Here is a 19,801-nt window from a genome sequence, read left to right on the forward strand (position 1 = left end):
CATTTTAGTTTTGTTTTATATCTTCCGCTGAAGACAATGCTTACAAGCTGAGGTTTACAGAATACTTAAAATCATCAATCAGAATCACATAAATTCTGTAGGGCACGTGCATAACTCCTCCACAGTTCAAATGTTAGAAGCGACCAGTTGAAGTTTCAAATGCGCTCATGACAGGCCCGACACCGAATCCACCAATCACAAGCGGGTATTCTATCCACGGGGCGTAGCTTAGTTTTAAATGAACCAATCAGAGCGGGAGTGTCCACCACGTACGCACTTGAATACATGCTGTCTAAAATAGCATCGCAAATAAAGGTTAGCGCCATCAGTAGTCCTTCTGCAGCGATATATCGGTTGTTGCAAATGGCGTAAATATAAAGCATTAGTTGACGTGAAGTAGGAAGAATAAGAACGAAAGCTCGCCCCGCCCTCGCAACAAGTTAGATGTCACCACATTGATCAAACCGGAAATAGGACACATTCTGTAAAATATATATCTTTATATCGTGTCTAAAACGAAACAAAATAAGTCAAGTTTTGTCTCTGGAGTTTTGCGTGTATCATTATTGTAGCTTTAAGGAAACATAACGATGTTAAATACTGTAAAATGAACGGTTTACTTTGGGTTTTATTTTGAACCGGAAGTGGGTTGTTGTAAGCTGGGTCACATTGACGTGTCTTGTATAAAGCTCGAGGGAGCCAGTGCTCTTATTATTACCTCCATCTTACTGGACGGCAGCCGTCACACCCCAGCGCGCAGACAATAACAGGTATTTCGGCGATAAAGAAACATTCATTCGCGGCAGGTAAACGACGCCATTCGTTCATAAAAACCTCCCGCCGTGGCTGTCGGTGTTTGCTGCGTTGTCAGGCCTGACGACGTTGGCGCGGAATGAATGTTAGCTTAGTAGCCTGGATGCTAGACGAGCTCGCTAGCTAACAACAACGCCCGCGGACACCATTTCCAGGCTATTTATCGCGTATTTAATTGTCCTCGTCAGTCATGAAGAGCACAAAACAAATCCTAAAATGGACGGAAGGTTGTGTTTTGACTTGGAGCGGTTTGGACGTGCGACTGACAGCGCGGTGCTAAGTTAGCCCTTCTAGTTAAGCTAGTTAAGTTGCTGACCACTCCCCGGTTCTTGGACTATGATGATCATTCATAAAACTGATGGAGCATAAATGATGGTTGATGCTGGGTCAAGGTTTTCACTGAGACGCTGTTCGTCTCCTGCACGTCAGACGCTGCGTTCAAGTGTTGACCCGGTGTTGACGCGTGACGCCTTCAGGGTTCACGAGGATCCGGACAAACTCTTGAAAGGCATTCAAATTGTGGCTCAGAAACAAGGCCCCAAATTGGCATTATTATGTCCTAAATAGCGTTTTTTCAAAAGTCTTAACGTGAGCACAGGATTAGGATTGTGAAATGGCAAGAATCTGGCGATACGATACAATATACTGCGATTTATTGCGATACTGTAATGAACAAGGATATATGTGTAGTGGTGTCCGAGTACTTGACTCTTGCTGAATTTATAGTCCACATCTCGATGAAGTTGTAACTGCTTTAATTTGTTTTGAAATCAAACTGCTTAAACGTCAGCTGTAAAAGCTGCTGGAGTCAACTGTATCCTCTCGTCCTTAGTAATCGCTACGGTCTCCCAGCGTTGCATTGTTCTTAAAGCTGGTAATGACTTCTGTCATATGGCGACCAGAAGTTTAATGGAAACAGAAAAAGAATAAATGCTGTGGCTATTTGCATGTTTTAGGGCTGTACCATGTTGGAAATATGTGCGATATTGGTGTTTTAATTTGCGATATTTATATTAGTGCGATATTTTTTCTTTCACCTGTCCGCGTGCAAGTACTGTAGGGGAAGGTAGACTATGTGAAAAATATCACTTATAACGCTCAGTCATGCGGGACTTGCATTGGTTTCCAGCGAAACTGAGCGACACCAGAGAGGAGCCGCCGGCGGATCGCGATATCACCAAATCAATAATAAATCCACCTCCTTGTACACACACACATGACACTTTATAAATCACCTGATAACAATTTAGCTTATTAGCATACGGCAAAGACAGCAGGTTTACACTTGTTTGGAAGTTCACGATCTTATAAAAACGCTGAAAATAACTGAGACGAGATGAAAACTTCATGCAATATGTTGCTTTAACAAAGGAAGTTAAAAGAGACGAGTGACTGGATCACTAGTGTTTGACCATAAGTTAGTATTACTTCCGTGTATATCCTGAGCTAAGTCAGTGCACCGACAAGATGCGTCGCCATAGCAACCAAGCCTATCAAACTGCGCCTCACAGTCAGATGAGACGTAAACGATAACGAGACATATAAGTACACATTGACAAGTTTACAGAACGTGACACTGATTGGTCAAAATACAATGAAAAATGATAAATTATCGCACATGTTTTCGATATGCATATCGCACATGCCAATATTGCAATATCAATATTTTTTTTCGATATATTGTGCAGTCCTAGCATGTTTTATTGTAAAAAAAATAAATTATAAACACTTGATAGAACTGAAAACTACGGAGCCCTTCAGGGGACATGGAAGAAGTAAAAAAAATTGCGTGATCTCATTAGTTTGATTTCTCTCGTCCACCTAGAGGAAATTTAAAAGTTTAAACTGGTCAGTGGATCAGTTTCTCTTCCTGATGCTCCAACAATGTTTATCTTCATGCCAGGATGCACTTTGTTTTAGCCGCCCAGATGGATCGATGTGTAATGTGAAGCCTCGGACCCTCCCTGAACGTGCATTAGACGAGCACATGCTCTAGCGTTCGAGTGAAGCGCTTGCAGGGGAACATGACTCGAGATTTCTGAAGATCTTTACGAATACATAATACGAAGCTTGAAATCTTGATTTTTCTGAACGCTTGGCTGAACTAGACGGATGAACCAAAATGCATATTCTGTTTTACTAGAAGTGACTTTTCTGCAGGTCTGTGCCACCTTTTATCTTGACGGAGAACACTTTTAAGTGAATACAAAGTCCGTTGAGCTGTCTGATGGTATCGTTATCTAAAACTTTTCATGGCCCTGTAAGAGGTTGCTGAACAATATTTTTTCTATTCCAACTGCATAACTAAATACTTGAGCTTATAATTAGTTATTAAAAGTAAAGTCATTTCATATGCAGTGCTTTATATTGTGATAATGTTGCAACAATGATTTCTATTGTAGGAATGCCTGAGGAATTTACAGACCACATGACTCTTGACGAAGTTGTAACTGATTTCATTTATTTTGAAACCAAAATATGTCCCAACATCAGTGTTAGAAGCTGCAGATTTCGTGGGATTTTGTTGTTCCTCTACCTGCAGAGGTCGTAATAACTGCTGCCATCTAGAAGCCAGAAATTTAATTCCAACACAAAAAGAAAAACTGCTGTGAATATTGGCTGTAATTGTAAATCTTTTTTTTTTATATATATATACATACTCTGTGAAATATAAACCATAAGGAACTATGATACTATGACACTCAATATCTTGTCTCATTTGGCTCAGCGTCCGTAACGAGACATTTGGTTTTTATTCAATAATTAAGCACTTTATACACCATTGTAGGGCTGGGTTTCTAACTTCAGTTCTTTTGTGTCAACGACCAAAATGCTTCCGCAGTACCTAAGAGTATTCCAAGTCTTTTGATGCCAAGTTTAGCTACCCACGTGTTAACAAAAGTTAAAAATCCACAGACCTAAGAGCCTGAGCTGGGGTGTAAGTCTGGATCTGATCACTGTAGGTAGGTAGGTAAAACTTTATTGATATGATGAAATTGTTTTTTTCCGGTAGCCAGCAATTTTTCATAAACAATAAAAAATAATACATACAAAATAAAATAAGAAGAAGAACATAAAGAGAAAGAACAAGATGACACAATCTAAGTCTAAAGATAAAGACAAAGAACATAGGGCAAAGAAAAACAACAAAGACAAAGGATACAAAGACTAACATAGAACAGAACATCCAGATACTTTCACTCCACTCCTGCCCCCGAACTCAGAATTTTACAATTTAATAGCCCGAGGAATGAATGAGTCCCTGAGTCTATTTGTTTTGCAACTGGGTAGGAGCATTCGTGCAGTTTCTTCCTTTCGACGCTCGGCAAGAAACTCAAACTACCTTCATTGGAATATGGGTCCTTCATATATAAAACAAAAAAAACTCTTGCTTCTGGTCGCTTGTAATCCGACTGATGCTTAATATCATAAAACGTTTATAGGAACAATGGAGAAATCACACGATTGTCCTTTTTCTATGCATCTCTTACAGTCATCTTTCTTTTGCAGGTGAATACGTTGTCGGGGCAGCCCCCCCACATCCCTGAGTGGTCACCATGGGGGACGACAGCGAGTGGATGAAGCTTCCCATCGACCAGAAGTGTGAACACAAGGTCAGCGTTTGTTCAAACTTTTCGATTTCCCACTTGTAGTCAATAATAATTGGATTATGTCCCAACTTGCCATGTTCCTGCGAGCACCCTGCGAGACGGTCTGAATTCCTTAAGATATTAACACTCCTGTTCTCCATTCATGCCCTGTCATCCAGGTTTGGAAAGCCCGTCTGAATGGCTATGAAGAAGCACTGAAGCTGTTCAACAGGATAGGAGATGAGAAGAGTCCAGAGTGGGGGAAGTACCTCGGGCTGGTGAAGAAGTTCGTCACAGAGTCGAATGTCGTGGCTCAGCTGAAGGGCCTGGAGGCGGCGCTCGCCTTCGTGGAGAACGCTCACGTCGCCGGAAGGTGAGTCGCGCTTTTTGAACCGGTGAACGTCGGCATTCTGGCCGGAGGTGACGGCGCAGAAGTCGCTCAACGATCTTTGCTCTTGGTTTACTTTTTTTGAAAGTGTGACTATCGGGTCTTATAAGCACTTCATTGGCTGCAAATATTTTAGATTTTGTAGATTAATATCAAAGTATGCAGATGAAAACGGAAAATAATTTGATTCAAACTAACATGAAAACGATAAAAATATAAATTAATTTATTTTCCGTCAGTGTTGCGGTTAGGGACATCTAAAAAGTATTAATATAATATTTAAAAATATATTTAAAAATACTATTTAGTTGTAAGATAGAGGGAGTTTTTTTTAGATGTACTCTTTAGTATCGCAGTTTAAATAAGGACGTGTAACAAACTAATCTTTTTTCACTCTTCATTCATTGGTGGACAGTCCCTTAAACATCTTACTATTGTCTTCATTAAACTATACACTAATTCTACGATGTGATTCGGTACGATATCTATTTCAATACGATTTTTATGCTTTAATCTTTTTAGGGGGGTAATGCATTTTAGTGACATCTGGTTGTTTAACTCCCCTTTATAATAATAAATATGTAATAAATATAAATATGTAATAAATATTACTTACTTTGAATCAATGGAACTGAAAACCTCTAAATCTCGAAACATCAGCTTTTAAAAGCTGCTGGAGTCGACTGTATCCTCTCGTCCACGGTCATCGTCCGGATATTGCGGGATTTCCTTCCTCCTTTAGCTGTGGAGGACGTAATGATTAACAAACACTAAATAATTGTAAATAAACAAATCAAATTTCTTTATTTTTGACGCACGCACACACAAGTCATAAAAGGCAGAAAAAGATCCATTAAAACAGTTACGCTATGCGGGGAAATGTCAATACAACTGTTGTCTAAATCAAATTATCTCCAGACAAGTATTTTTTTTAACGCTGTCTAACTAAGCCACACTAAATTGTGAAGACCTCATTTGTATAACGTTGAATTGTCAATTAACCTCGTCTGTCCGCCTCTTGCTGAAACGAACGTCTGCACAATGATGGTTTATTTAATCAATTACTAATGGAGTTCATTAAGACATTAACAGCTACGGTAGCAATTGTTAAATGCTCTTTGTTACCTGCGGGAGAGCAAGTGTCCCTTTGTCCTATGAGTAGAAAAATATCTTTGATCATCATTGCATTTCTTTCTATTGATTTCTAAGACCTCATTGTTTCCAATTCTTTCTCGTGATTGAGAGTTTTCATCCTCTGAACTTCCACCTTTTTATTTTCCCGCAGGACGACGGGAGACGTGGTCTCCGGCGTGGTCTCCAAAGTGTTCAACCAGCCCAAAGCTCGCGCCAAAGAGCTGGGCATGGAAATCTGCCTGATGTACGTGGAGATCGAGAAGGCTGAGGTGGTGCAGGACGAGCTGCTCAAAGGCCTGGAGAACAAGAACCCCAAGATTGTGGTGGCCTGTCTGGAGACGCTCAGGAAAGCTCTGAGGTCAGTTCAGATTGGCTGTAAAATTCCTTGCATGTCTGTGTCGTTGTAAGAAAAATATGCCACTTTTTCATCAGAGCGGACAAAATCTACTTGAATAGTTTCTGAACATTCTTTTTTTCACCTTCAAAGACTCGACCACACATTGCTAAGGAAGTGTCATCAGAATTTTTAATGGGTGAATTCAACATTTCCAATGTTGACTTTATTCTTTCTTTCATTATTAATTAATTAATTTCTACCGCTTTATCCATTATGGGGGTCGCCGGAAGACTGGAGCCTATCCCAGTTTAATTGGGCGAGAGGCAGGGGACACCCTGGACAGGACGCCAGTCCGTCACAGGGCACACAAATATAGACAACCATTCACACACACACTCACGCCTATGGACAATTTTCCCAAGTTCTCAGTCGAACTCTGTATGTTTTTGGACTGTGGGAGGAAACCGGAGTGCCCGGAGTAAACCCACATAATATGGGGAAACATACAAACTCCTCTTTATTAACTATTATTATTATTTTTTAATGTAGTAATTTTAATACTTTATAGTGGGATTTGGCTTCTTTTGAATAATTCTTTTTAACTTATTTTATTTATTTATTTATTTTATTTTATTAAACATTTTAATTTTAATTCTTTATATATATTAAGATTATTATTATTATTTAAAAAATAAAAATACAAACATTTTTGTAGGCTTCCAAATACATTATAACATTTAAATGTTGGTATAAAGGTGCCACCAGACGACACCAAAAGATCAAAGTTTCAGCCAATCGTGTGACGGCCGACGATCAAGTTTCCCCTTCATTTAGCATACATTTGCATACATTAAAGTATTGTAACTAATATTGTCTCAATAAACCATACACACTGAGACAACCGTGCTGCGTTCAAAGACTCCTCAGAGACAAAGATTTGTCCTTTCTGTGTTTTGCTGGTTGTACCAAAAGTATTTTTGTCTTTGTTTGCCCCAGTTTCCTCCAAACTTGCAACTTTAAGAACCACTGTGTCCTTGTGTCAGTTGGACTGAACTGTTCGAGCTCAGACGGAAGTGACTTTCATATCGTCTCCATCCGGATTGAGAATGTTTGACAATCAATCCAGCAGTTCATGAGACAAATGTGTGAATGTTCGCTTTTTCTGTGTCAGTCCAGTCGCTGTGATGAACATCCTACCTTTTGTTTGCGCCCACAGTGAGTTTGGCTCCAAGATCGTGACGTTGAAACCCGTGGTGAAGGTTCTCACCAAACAGTTTGAGTCCCGAGAGAAGGCCGTGAGGGACGAGGCCAAGCAACTGGCCGTAGAGATCTACAGATGGATCCGGGACGCCCTGAGAGCTCCGCTGCAGGGCATCAACGCTCTGCAGGTGAGGCGGTTCGATCCGTCATCTCGCCGCTTCATCTCACCTGCATCACTCAAACGTTGATGGCTTGTCGCCCACAGCTGAAGGAGCTCGAGGAGGAGTGGGTCAAGCTGCCCTCCTCGCCTCCCAAGCAGAGCCGCTTCCTGCGCTCGCAGCAGGACTTGAAGGCCAAGTTTCAGCAGCAGCAGGCACAAGGAGACGACCAGTGTGACGGTACGACGCTGTTGCTCTCCTGCACTCGTTTCTAATTCAGCATCAACTCATTTGTTATTGAAATGTTTGGAAGTGTTTAGGGAAATATTCAAATCTACTCTGGATCTGAAGCTTCTGGTACGAGTCTGGTCCTTCACAACAACAAGCCCCTGATTGACATGTGAAGTCAACGTAGAGCTTTTTATGACTCGACCCGGAACTGGTATCTCAATGTGCGACATCAGTTTAGTCGCATTATTCTTGTCAAATATAGCATGTATATTATATTCTGTTAATATAAGTACATTTAGAACTTTATTGACACTACAGAGTACTCAAATATTTCATTGGAATACCCAGCTGTCAATTAAAATGGTTAATTTGATCTTTTTGAAGATGTTTGGATTAAAATGATGAAATGTTGTAGCATAAGTAAAGCGAGACCCTCTCATGGTGGGACACCTTGGTGCACATGTGCCAGTTAAGGAGTATTCTGATAATTCTGATTAATGAAAAGTGTTTTGATGTCGGTGAATAATTTAATTTAAATACTTTATCACCCGTTTCCCGCCTGAACCACACATTGTTGCAGCATCACAAAGCACATTAAATGGAATAATCATGAATCTCACACAAAATGGTGCCTCCTGCTTTCCATGCTGGTCCTCTGGTGGATTTGCATTAGCTCCATTTTCCCGGGAGCTTTTTGGTGCGAGTCCCTTTGGTGACGTAAGATAATGTCGGCTGTGCTCATTTCACTGTGTTGAGCGATCCGAGGGCAGGTTTCGGGGTGACCCCACACATTCGGGGAAAGGGAAGTGATGCTGTGATGTTGACAGTTGCTCCTCCCGACGACCTAAACCTTCTACCATGTTTTCAGGAGACGACGATGAGGAGGAAGTGGCTGTGGCAGTGGATCCTTATGAGCTGCTGGAACCAGTGGAGATCCTCTCCAAGCTGCCCAAAGATTTCTACGACAAGATAGTGAGTGACCAGAACCTGACACTTGTTTATGACGCTCCACTGAGGAATAGGGCTGTGTATTGGCATCATCTGGTGTTGGACACGTATCACGATACAGTGTCAACGATACGTTATATTGTGATACTGTAGTAACAAGTATATATGTGGAGTATTGTCGAGTATTAGACTCTGGTGTTGTGATAGTGTAGTAACAAGTATATAGGTGTAGTATTGTCCAGTACTTGACTCTAGTGTTGTGATACTGTAGTAACAAGGATATATGTGTAGTATTGTCGAGTATTAGACTCTGGTGTTGTGATAGTGTAGTAACAAGGATATATGTGTAGTATTGTCGAGTATTAGACTCTGGTGTTGTGATAGTGTAGTAACGAGCATATATGTGTAGTATTGTCGAGTATTAGACTCTAGTGTTGTGATACTGTAGTAACAAGGATATATGTGTAGTATTGTCCAGTATTAGATTCTGGTGTTGTGATAGTGTAGTAACAAGGATATATGTGTAGTATTGTCCAGTATTAGACTCTGGTGTTGTGATAGTGTAGTAACGAGGATATATGTGTAGTATTGTCGAGTATTAGACTCTGGTGTTGTGATACTGTAGTAACAAGGATATATGTGTAGTATTGTCGAGTATTAGACTCTAGTGTTGTGATACTGTAGTAACAAGGATATATGTGTAGTATTGTCGAGTATTAGACTCTGGTGTTGTGATACTGTAGTAACAAGGATATATGTGTAGTATTGTCGAGTATTAGACTCTGGTGTTGTGATGGTGTAGTAACGAGGATATATGTGTAGTATTGTCGAGTATTAGACTCTGGTGTTGTGATACTGTAGTAACGAGGATATATGTGTAGTATTGTCGAGTATTAGACTCTGGTGTTGTGATACTGTAGTAACAAGGATATATGTGTAGTATTGTCGAGTATTAGACTCTGGTGTTGTGATACTGTAGTAACGAGGATATATGTGTAGTATTGTCGAGTATTAGACTCTGGTGTTGTGATACTGTAGTAACAAGGATATATGTGTAGTATTGTCGAGTATTAGACTCTGGTGTTGTGATAGTGTAGTAACGAGGATTGGTCATCGGCAGGATCTCGCAGGAATTCATTTACTTTAGCTGCAGAGGGTGTAATGACTACTGCCATCTAGTGGACTGGGATTATAATTGTAACACAAAAATGAACCAAAGCCTTGCATGTTAATTGTAAATAAATATTGCGCTTAAAACATAACTAGTTTTTATTTTTATTTTTAAATATCATTTGTTGAATATTGTTACAATATCTTGGGGAAAAAAGCCTCACAATATTCAAGCGTATCTTTCTTACAACCTACTGACCACTGCTGTGTCTGCAGGAAGCAAAGAAATGGCAGGAGAGGAAGGAGGCGCTGGAGGCTGTTGAGACCCTCACCAAGAACCCCAAGCTGGAGAACGGAGACTACGGGGATCTGGTCAGAGCCCTGAAGAAGGTAAACACCAGGAGAGGAAGTGAGTCCGAGCTGCTTGTTAACAACCCGCTTGTGTCGCAGGTTGTCGGCAAAGACACCAACGTGATGCTGGTGACTCTGGCGGCAAAGTGTTTAGCTGCACTCGCGTCCGGGCTCAGGAAGAAGTTTGGATCGTATGCGGGGCTGGTGAGCAGAGTGTTGCATCAAAGCCCTGGCTAGCTGGGACAGTGCGATTTGTATCTTCACCTGTCGTCGTCCTCTCAGGTGGTTCCCACCGTTCTGGAGAAGTTTAAGGAGAAGAAGCCTCAGGTGGTTCAGGCCCTGCAAGAAGCCATCGATGCCATGTTTCACACGGTGAGTCGACTCGACGGCTTCATGGACTTGAAGTGACTCCACCGGAGACTCATCACGAATGTTCTCCTCAACCGTCCAGACCACACTGCAGAACCTGTCCGAGGACGTCCTGGCCGTGATGGACAACAAGAACCCGTCCATCAAGCAGCAGGCGTCTCTGTTCCTGGCCCGCTGCTTCAGAAGCTGCACCCAGACCACGCTGCCCAAGAGTGTCCTCAAGCCCCTGTGTGCGGCTCTGATCAAGGTGAGCTCCCTGTGGCCTCCAGGTTCAAAGACTGTTGATGTTGACAGTGTTGGTAGAACATCAGTGCCGTCACAATACTGAGTGTTGTATGTTAAATATTAACCCTTTTTTTAATTTCTTAATTGCTTAAAAATAAATATTTATTTAGAGTAGTTAAATAACTTAATCTTTCAATGTAAAAATGATGAATTCAATTTGTTTTTTAAATATAAATAATTAAAAAATAAAAATCAATATTGTTTATAAAATGAATGGATTTTATTTTAGCATGGAAGTTGATATTCTAAGTCCAATAACTCAAAAATCAATAAAATAAATTAAATATTTGTGGTCGATCATGCGGCGCACAGACGATCAAATAAAATTCTATTCAGAGTTACTATTAAAAAAACCAAAACAAGACTACATGCAGCTGTTTAAAGGACTCTTCTCTGTCTTGGTGTCCACCAGCAAGTGAACGACTCTGCTCCAGAGGTGCGCGATGCAGCGTTCGAAGCCCTGGGCACGGCCATGAAGGTGGTCGGAGAGAAAGCCGTCAATCCTTTCCTGAGCGATCTGGATAAACTCAAGCTGGACAGGGTGAGGTCCCCACACACAACCTTTTAACACTGGCCTCCGCTGACCCCTCTCGACCCCCCCTCAGATCAAGGAGTCCGCTGACAAGGTTGATCTCCCTGGAGGGAAGAAGGCTGCGGGCGGAGGAGACAAAAAGCCGACCGCCAAAGTTGCGCCTGTTGCTGAGGCGCCTCCCAAATCTTCTGCCCCGACCAAGAAACCTCAGGCGTCTGCTCCAGCGAAGGTACCGGAACGCAACAGACGAGATCCTCGTGGACGATTGTTTGACTGCTTCAGTGTAAAAGTGTTAAAAAAAACAAACTCCTGCAGGCGACAGGTCCACCCAAGAGAGGCAAACCTGCTGCAGCCGCCGGGGGAAAGGGCAAGAAGTCTGCGGACAACAAGGATGTTGCCGAGAGTGAACTGACGGTGAGTCTGGATGGACGGAGCGTCTTGTTCGGGGGTGGAACTCATCGTCTGTGTCTTCAGGTGGAGGCCAGTGAAGACCTGGCAGCCGGAGTACTTCCTGCTTCCTGTCTACAGCAGATGGACTCTTCCAACTGGAAGGAACGACTGGCCAGTATGGAGGAATTCCAGAGGGTAATGTCCTTAAAAATGACTTTGAGGTTGTGGGGCGACTGCCCAGGTCAGTCCGTGGGTGTTGGTTGAATGATTTATTTACTTTTTTTTTTTTTACACGGATTGACATTCAAATTATTATTCTTTAATTTTAAATTCAATGTTTTATTTTAATATTCAATATTATATTTAACATTTTTACATTGAATATAAAGGGCTACAATTTATCAAATATTTAAGTTACAAAATAGATATTTTAATTCCAATCATTTAAAAAATACATGTGTGAAAAGTAAAAACCATTAATTTGAAAAATATTAAAATCTTTTAATTGTTTCTTTTTAATCCAATAAAAATGGCTTTACATTTAAATTACATTTGGAAGCCTCATGCTCCCCATTGACTGCATTTGTGGCCCTAATGAAGTCAGAAATACTTCCACATGATCACTAATGCAGTTAAAGTATGACGGCAAACAACTTCATTTTTATTTATTACAGTTTAAATTCAGAAATGGTGATGAAGTAAAGCGAGTCTTTGATTTGGTGACCTCAGGAACTTTTCTACTACTTTATGTGACGCTGTGGGCGACTCTGGACCGATGCTCTCCATGGTGCTAAGTAGGAAAAGGGCGATTGGAAGATGGATTAGTACCATCTTCAGTGGTGAGGTCTCTGTATCTCCCAGCTGTCGTGGTTAAAAAAGAGCTAAGACAAAAGCTCAATACACCATCTATGTTTCTACTCTAATCTATGGTCTCCAGCTTTGTGACCCAAACATCAAGAGCGACGATGGGAAACAAGATTTTTACTTGTCTTTTATGATGAGCAGCTCAGTCATTCAAAAAGGGGCTCAGGGTGGAACACCTGCTCCTCCACCTGGAGAGACCAGTTAAGGTGGCTTAGCCATCTTTATCTGATGAGTCCTCAGGGCCTCCCTTGCGAGGTGTTCTCGGCTAGTCCAACTGGGTGGAGATCTCTAGGCAGACTCAGGACATGTTTGAGAGACTATGTCTTCTCCTTGATCTGAGGACACCAGGGTCTTCTCCCAGAAGAGGTTTCTGAGGAAAGCATGGACCTCTTCACTCCGGCTGCTGCCCCCACAACTTGACTTCCGATCATTTTACTTCTTTTCTTTAAAGCGTCACCTTTTTGTCCTTTCAAATAACATTAAATGTATCATAATTTCTGGACTATAGAGCAAACCTTTTGAAACATTTAGACTAATACTTGTTTTTTCGTAGCAATGCCTGTAAAACGGCGCTAACAGACTGGATAAAACCATTGTGTGTCTCTCCCAGTCTGTAGAGACCATGGACAAGTCTGTGATGCCGTGCCAGGCCTTGGTTCGGATGTTGGCCAAGAAGCCAGGCTGGAAGGAAACCAACTTCCAGGTGAGCAGTCGTTACATCCTGGTCTTCAGGCGCCTTGAGTGACGTCGTCGCTGCTGTGTGGCAGGTGATGCAGATGAAGCTGCACGTGGTGGCTCTGGTCGCTCAGCGGGGAAACTTCTCAAGAACGTCCGCCTCCGTGGTGCTGGACGGACTGGTGGATAAAGTCGGCGACGTCAAGTGCGGCGGAAACGCCAAGGAAGGGCTGACGGCCATCGGAGAAGCCTGCTCTCTGCCCTGGACTGCTGAACAGGTGAGTGTGTGAGTGTGTGAGTGTGTGAGTGTGTGAGTGTGTGAGTGTGTGAGTGTGTGAGTGTGTGAGTGTGTGAGTGTGTGAGTGTGTGAGTGTGTGAGTGTGTGAGTGTGTGAGTGTGTGAGTGTGTGAGTGTGTGAGAGTGTGAGAGTGTGAGAGTGTGAGAGTGTGAGAGTGTGAGAGTGTGAGAGTGTGAGAGTGTGAGAGTGTGAGAGTGTGAGAGTGTGAGAGTGTGAGAGTGTGAGAGTGTGAGAGTGTGTGTGGGGACAGGTGACTTCTTTGTCGTCTGACGTGCAACTCATCTTTGTTTGTGCAAAGGTTTCAAATTAAAATAAGTTTGTTTGTTTTCTGTCTTGTTCATTTGCTTACAAGAGTGAACACCATTCAGTTGTACATATACATTGTTTCGTGTTAAGTTAACAAATAAATTCCTGCACTATTTAAAGCACGATGGCAATCCTGTGATTGACATGTTTCTTCCAGTCTAACTCGTCTACTTGACGAGTAAACAAGTAATGACTAAAAGTTCTAAATTCCTTTCACTGTGTGTTTAAAAAAAAAAGGATCTTTGAGTAAATTTTGATCGTTCAATTGCATGAGAAATATCGACCAATCAGGATGACGTCAAAAAATACTCCCACTTCTTGGGATGTTCTCAATTTCTCACTCAATTGTCTTAACAACATGAATCCTTTTTTAGAAAGTAATTTTTATTTATATAGCGCTTTTCCAGACCAGGGTCACAAAGCGCTTAAACAATCAAAACAATATTCAATAAAGTATATACTTTAAAGGTCAAGATAAAACTGATAACACAACAGGAGTTCCAGAAAATCAAGGAAAAGCCTGAACAAATTTCCCAACAACTTCCCAAAACAATTTCCCGAAGGAGACCTCCTGAGGGATCAATAAAGTTTTACCTTACCTTACCTTAAATAAAAACGTCTTAAGATGTTTCTTGAAGGAGTCAGTAGATCATCAAACACAGAGATGGTTCCAAAGCTTAGGAGCAACAGTCTGGAAGGATTTCTCTCCTCTGGTCCTGAACCGTGTTCACGAACCATCAGTAGATTCTGATCCACAGACCTCAGAGCCCGAGCTGGGGTGTAAGGCAGGATCAGATCATTTTTCAGAGAAAATCAGATTTTAATCTTATTAATATCTTTTTTTAATTTGAAAGATACATTTTTTGGTGCACATGGTGAGATTATCCTCCTTCGTTTCAGGTGGTGTCTCTGGCATTTGCACAAAAGAACCCAAAGAACCAGGCGGAGAGTCTCAACTGGCTGTCGAACGCCATGAAGGAGTTCGGCTTCGCTGGGTAACGCGACCTTCACCTCACGGCTCGACTGTGGAAGTTGTGTGTGTGACGTCTGTTTGTGCTGCAGCATCAACGTGAAGGCGTTCATCAACAACGTGAAGACGGCGCTGGCCGCCACCAACCCGGCTGTGCGCACGGCCGCCATCGCCCTGCTCGGCGTCATGTACCTGTACATGGGCGCGCCTCTTCGCATGTTCTTCGAGGACGAGAAGCCGGCGCTGCTGTCTCAGATCGACGCGGAGTTCGAGAAGGTACGAACGTCTGCTGTCTCAGCCAAGTCGTAACGGTTTTCCTTTGTTTTAAAACCAAAATATGTCCAAACATCAGCGTTAAAAGCTGCTGGAGTCACTGTATCCTCTCGTCCTCAGTCATTCTTGCGGGAATGATTGTTTCTTAAGCTGTGGGGCGCATATTGACTGTTCATTTGTGTTGAAATGAAACTTCTGACCGCTAGATGGCAGTAATTGCTTTAAATATTTGTATGTAACTAAACTAAATAAAAAAACAACATGTTTTTAAGTTAAACACATTTGATTGTAATTCAATCCTTAAAAGATCTATGATTAAAAAAGTGATTTGAAGAAAAAAAAAGATTGAAACAATCAAAGTACCGTTTTAATTGTTACTGCATCATAAAAACATTGCTATATACCAGTGTCGATGTTCTCTCATCCCTGCTTGTAACACTGTATCCCGGTCATCAGATGCAGGGTCAGTCTCCTCCGGCCGCCTTCAGGTCCAAGAAGTCCGCCGCTGAAGATGAGGCCGACGACGGAGACGAGCAGGAAGAGGACGGAGGAGGACACGACATCATGGACCTCCTGCCCAGAACAGACATCAGGTCTGTGACGCTTGTTAATTTTGATGCTGAGTTAGTTTTATGTTTGAGAACCTGGACAGTCACTGGAGCGACATGTTCTTCTGTCGAGCTCTTCTTAATGACTTTTCTATAACAAAAAAAAAAGTTGAATTAACTTCAGGTCAAAGTCTCTGATTTAATATGATTTGCCTAAGAAAGTCATTTCACTCTATTCCCTAAAAGGGCGACGTGGCGGTGACACAAAAGAATTTAACTTTCATAATTAACTTTACAAATCTGCAGACCTGCGTCATGAAGAGACTCAACAAAAAAAGGCAGAACAGCATTATTTCCACCGCCTGGAAAAATGGAACTAATGTAAATCCACTTGAGCGTCGAATGAGAACATTTTAAAAATGTATTAAAGAATTGATCATTATGTCATTTCACTTCGATTGGCTGGTTCAGGCAGGAAATGAGTAAAAGAAAAAAATTGAGGTAAATTTTCAAAATAAAACATTTGCAGAGTATGAATGACTTATTATTCATTATCTTATGACGGCCTCTCTTAACACTGTTTGGTTAGTTTAATCAAGTTAGTTTTAGTTGACAGCTGACTGATCTAATAAAATCTTTTAGTGCTCTGACTCAAAGCTTAGGGCGAAGAAATTGACCTATTAATTGGTTTTCTAAATTGTGGGCGAGCTGATCCAATCATCTCGACCTTAACAAAAAATGTTTTCTGTGAGCATGTAGTGTCATTAAAGTTGTAAATGTACTTTCATTAACAGAATATAATAGTCAAATGTGAAGAGAAAAAAAAAAGAACAATGTGACTAGGTGTACTGATGACGTCTCGTCACTCTCTGGACACAAAATTCTGTTTGAGGGTAAAGGTCATGAGGTCAAGTCGCCTCGACTAAACTGCATCTCTGTGCCCTCAGTGACAAAATCACATCAGACCTGGTGTCCAAGGTCGGCGACAAGAACTGGAAGATCAGGAAGGAGGGTCTGGACGAGGTGGCCGCCATCATCTCCGAGGCCAAGTTCATAACGTCCAGCATCGGAGATTTGCCGCTCGCCCTTAAATCCCGGCTCTCTGACTCCAACAAGATCCTGGTCAGTGTCCTTGAACCTCTTCGAACCAGTGTTTCTTCTGTCCCTCTGGAGATGTTTAACAGATGATGTATGTGCAGGTGCAGCAGAGTCTGACCATCCTGCAGCAGCTGGCCACTGCGATGGGACCAGGACTGAAGCAGCACGTGAAGGCACTCGGCATCCCGGTCATCACCGTGCTGGGCGACAGCAAAGTACTGAAGCTCTGTTACTGCTCTCGGCATTATTGGTTTAATCTAACATTTGTAATGTTGATTTTCTTTTTTAAGTTACTTTTCTTTTTGAATAATTGAATTCAATTATTTCTATATTGAAAGAATGAATTGGTTACATTTAATTTAACTTTTATTTTATAGTTTTAATTTTCAAAATGTAACTTATTTCCCAAATAGACACTCTGTGTTTAATAAAATGTATTTTATTGGATATATATATCTATATATATATATAGATATAGATATCTCTATTTGAATATTTAAATGCTTCAACGGTCTCCTCTGTGCAGACGAATGTACGAGCGGCTGCCATGGCAACACTACAGGCCTGGGTGGAGCAGACCGGGATGAAGGACTGGCTCGAGGGGGAGGACCTGGCCGACGAGCTGAAAAGGGAAAATCCCTTCCTCCGTCAGGAGGTACGTTCCGACGCTCTGAGCGGATCTTTGACTGAGGTGCGATACACTGGACTGATGGTTTCCTTGTCCCTCAGCTCTTGGGCTGGCTGGCAGAAAAGTTGCCTACGATGAGGGCCGTACCCCAAGACCTCATGTTGTGCGTCCCCAACCTCTTCACCTGCCTGGAGGACAGAAACGGAGACGTGAGGAAGAAGGCCCAGGACGCTCTCCCCCTGTTCATGATGCACCTCGGCTACGACAAGATGAACAAGGCCACGGGCAAACTGAAGGTGCGAACGCTCGAACTAACTTTGGAGTCGCAGCTCGTTGATCGTGTTCATCTCTGCAGCCGGCGTCCAAGGATCAGGTGCTCGGCATGTTGGAGAAGGCCAGAGCCGTGATGCCGGCCAAGCCTGCCGCTCCCGCCAAAACTGGAGGGAAGTCCGCCGAGACCAGCAGAGCTCCCTCAGGTCTGTAGACCAACTTTGTTACTTTGAGACTTTTTAAAAATGTTCTTGTTAATTGTTTTTGTTGTTTATGAGCAACGTATTGTTAACCTTGAACGTCACATGTTTCTCCTGCAGCCTCCAGATCTCCACCCATCGACGACACGGTGGACAGTCGGCCTGAAGCCAAGAAGGTGCGAGGAGGAACCGCTGTTAAGAAGGTTTGTACCAGTTCCTGTTGAGCAAAAATATTGATGATGTTTAGAACTTGGAACAGTCGCTACATTCTTTAAACATTCTTCTAGCTCTGCTTTTAACAGATTGTTGTTGAAACCAAGCTGTAGGAGTTTGTGGTTATGTGTAGTATTGTCCAGTACTTGACTCTGGTGTAGTGATAGTGTAGTAACAAGTATATATGTGTAGTATTGTCCAGTACTTGACTCTGGTGTAGTGATAGTGTAGTAACAAGTATATATGTGTAGTATTGTCCAGTACTTGACTCTGGTGTAGTGATAGTGTAGTAACAAGTATATATGTGTAGTATTGTCCAGTACTTGACTCTGGTGTAGTGATAATGTAGTACCAAGTATATATGTGTAGTATTGTCCAGTACTTGACTCTGGTGTTGTGATAGTGTAGTAACAAGTATACATGTGTAGTATTGTCCAGTACTTGACTCTGGTGTAGTGATAGTGTAGTAACAAGTATATATGTGTAGTATTGTCCAGTACTTGACTCTGGTGTTGTGATAGTGTAGTAACAAGTATATATGTGTAGTATTGTCCAGTACTTGACTCTGGTGTTGTGATATTGTAGTAACAAGTATATATGTGTAGTATTGTCCAGTACTTGACTCTGGTGTTGTGATGGTGTAGTAACAAGTATATATGTGTAGTATTGTCCAGTACTTGACTCTGGTGTTGTGATAGTGTAGTAACAAGTATATATGTGTAGTATTGTCCAGTACTTGACTCTGGTGTTGTGATTGTGTAGTAACAAGTATATATGTGTAGTATTGTCCAGTACTTGACTCTGGTGTTGTGATAGTGTAGTAACAAGTATATATGTGTAGTATTGTCCAGTACTTGACTCTGGTGTTGTGATAGTGTAGTAACAAGTATATATGTGTAGTATTGTCCAGTACTTGACTCTGGTGTTGTGATTGTGTAGTAACAAGTATATATGTGTAGTATTGTCCAGTACTTGACTCTGGTGTTGTGATAGTGTAGTAACAAGTATATATGTGTAGTATTGTCGAGTGATTGACTCTGGTGTTGCAGAAATTACAGACCACATGACTCTTTAAAAGCTGCTGAAGTCGACTGTATCCTCTCGTTCTCAGTCTCATCTTTGGAATCTTGCAGGATTTCACAAAAATAAACATCATGGACATTAGGATGTTTATTGTAAATTCAAAACACAACTTTAACTTTATTGAAATATAAGCCATGAAGGAACAATAAATCTTTAGAATTTTAAAGCAAATAAAAAAAAACACTTATGAAACTGATGCAGCATTAAATATTGATTATGGTACCGACAGAATATTTTCTTCGATACTTAACACTGCATCAGTTTTTATAAGTGTATCGATATTTTCTTACACACCAAATTCTGATCTCCTTCAACCTGCAGATTGTTCTCGGTCTCGCTCACAGCCACCGTCATGTTTATCCGTTTGACTCGTCTGTGCCTCGTCCCCGCTCGTCTCTTCATTTGAACGTGATGTGGTTCTTGTGTCCACTCAGCCCCCCTCCCCACCCGAAGACCCTCCCCCACCCACCAAGGACAAGGACAGTAACGCTAGTAAAAAGCCTTCCGGCAAAGGAAAGGCGGCTGCTGGCGGTCAACAG

At 41.8% G+C, this 19,801-nt stretch overlaps 1 protein-coding gene across 5 annotated transcripts in view; it reads left to right on the forward strand.

Moving 5' to 3' along the window:
- The first annotated feature begins 673 nt into the window (after positions 1–673).
- ckap5 (cytoskeleton associated protein 5) overlaps positions 674–19,801 on the forward strand; it is a 33,535-nt gene continuing 14,407 nt past the window's right edge. For 2 of the 5 annotated variants that reach the window (XM_087796583.1, XM_087796585.1), the window contains exons 1-27: positions 674–770; positions 4,324–4,427; positions 4,583–4,776; positions 6,077–6,283; positions 7,479–7,650; positions 7,728–7,860; positions 8,720–8,823; positions 10,186–10,299; positions 10,360–10,464; positions 10,543–10,632; positions 10,712–10,876; positions 11,327–11,455; positions 11,520–11,675; positions 11,762–11,860; positions 11,921–12,031; positions 13,311–13,403; positions 13,468–13,653; positions 14,880–14,974; positions 15,042–15,225; positions 15,679–15,815; positions 16,718–16,892; positions 16,970–17,083; positions 17,395–17,523; positions 17,598–17,792; positions 17,852–17,972; positions 18,087–18,169; positions 19,697–19,801. In XM_087796583.1, the coding sequence (XP_087652709.1) occupies positions 4,371–4,427; positions 4,583–4,776; positions 6,077–6,283; positions 7,479–7,650; positions 7,728–7,860; positions 8,720–8,823; positions 10,186–10,299; positions 10,360–10,464; positions 10,543–10,632; positions 10,712–10,876; positions 11,327–11,455; positions 11,520–11,675; positions 11,762–11,860; positions 11,921–12,031; positions 13,311–13,403; positions 13,468–13,653; positions 14,880–14,974; positions 15,042–15,225; positions 15,679–15,815; positions 16,718–16,892; positions 16,970–17,083; positions 17,395–17,523; positions 17,598–17,792; positions 17,852–17,972; positions 18,087–18,169; positions 19,697–19,801 (3,453 nt within the window). In that variant the 5' untranslated portion in view covers positions 674–770; positions 4,324–4,370. The remainder of the gene's footprint in view (positions 771–4,323; positions 4,428–4,582; positions 4,777–6,076; positions 6,284–7,478; positions 7,651–7,727; positions 7,861–8,719; positions 8,824–10,185; positions 10,300–10,359; positions 10,465–10,542; positions 10,633–10,711; positions 10,877–11,326; positions 11,456–11,519; positions 11,676–11,761; positions 11,861–11,920; positions 12,032–13,310; positions 13,404–13,467; positions 13,654–14,879; positions 14,975–15,041; positions 15,226–15,678; positions 15,816–16,717; positions 16,893–16,969; positions 17,084–17,394; positions 17,524–17,597; positions 17,793–17,851; positions 17,973–18,086; positions 18,170–19,696) is intronic. The other 3 variants (XM_087796587.1, XM_087796588.1, XM_087796584.1) reach the window with 2 other exon arrangements.

This window comes from Callionymus lyra, chromosome 8, assembly GCF_982586985.1.
Source record: "Callionymus lyra chromosome 8, fCalLyr1.hap1.1, whole genome shotgun sequence".
Lineage (NCBI taxonomy): Eukaryota > Metazoa > Chordata > Actinopteri > Syngnathiformes > Callionymidae > Callionymus > Callionymus lyra.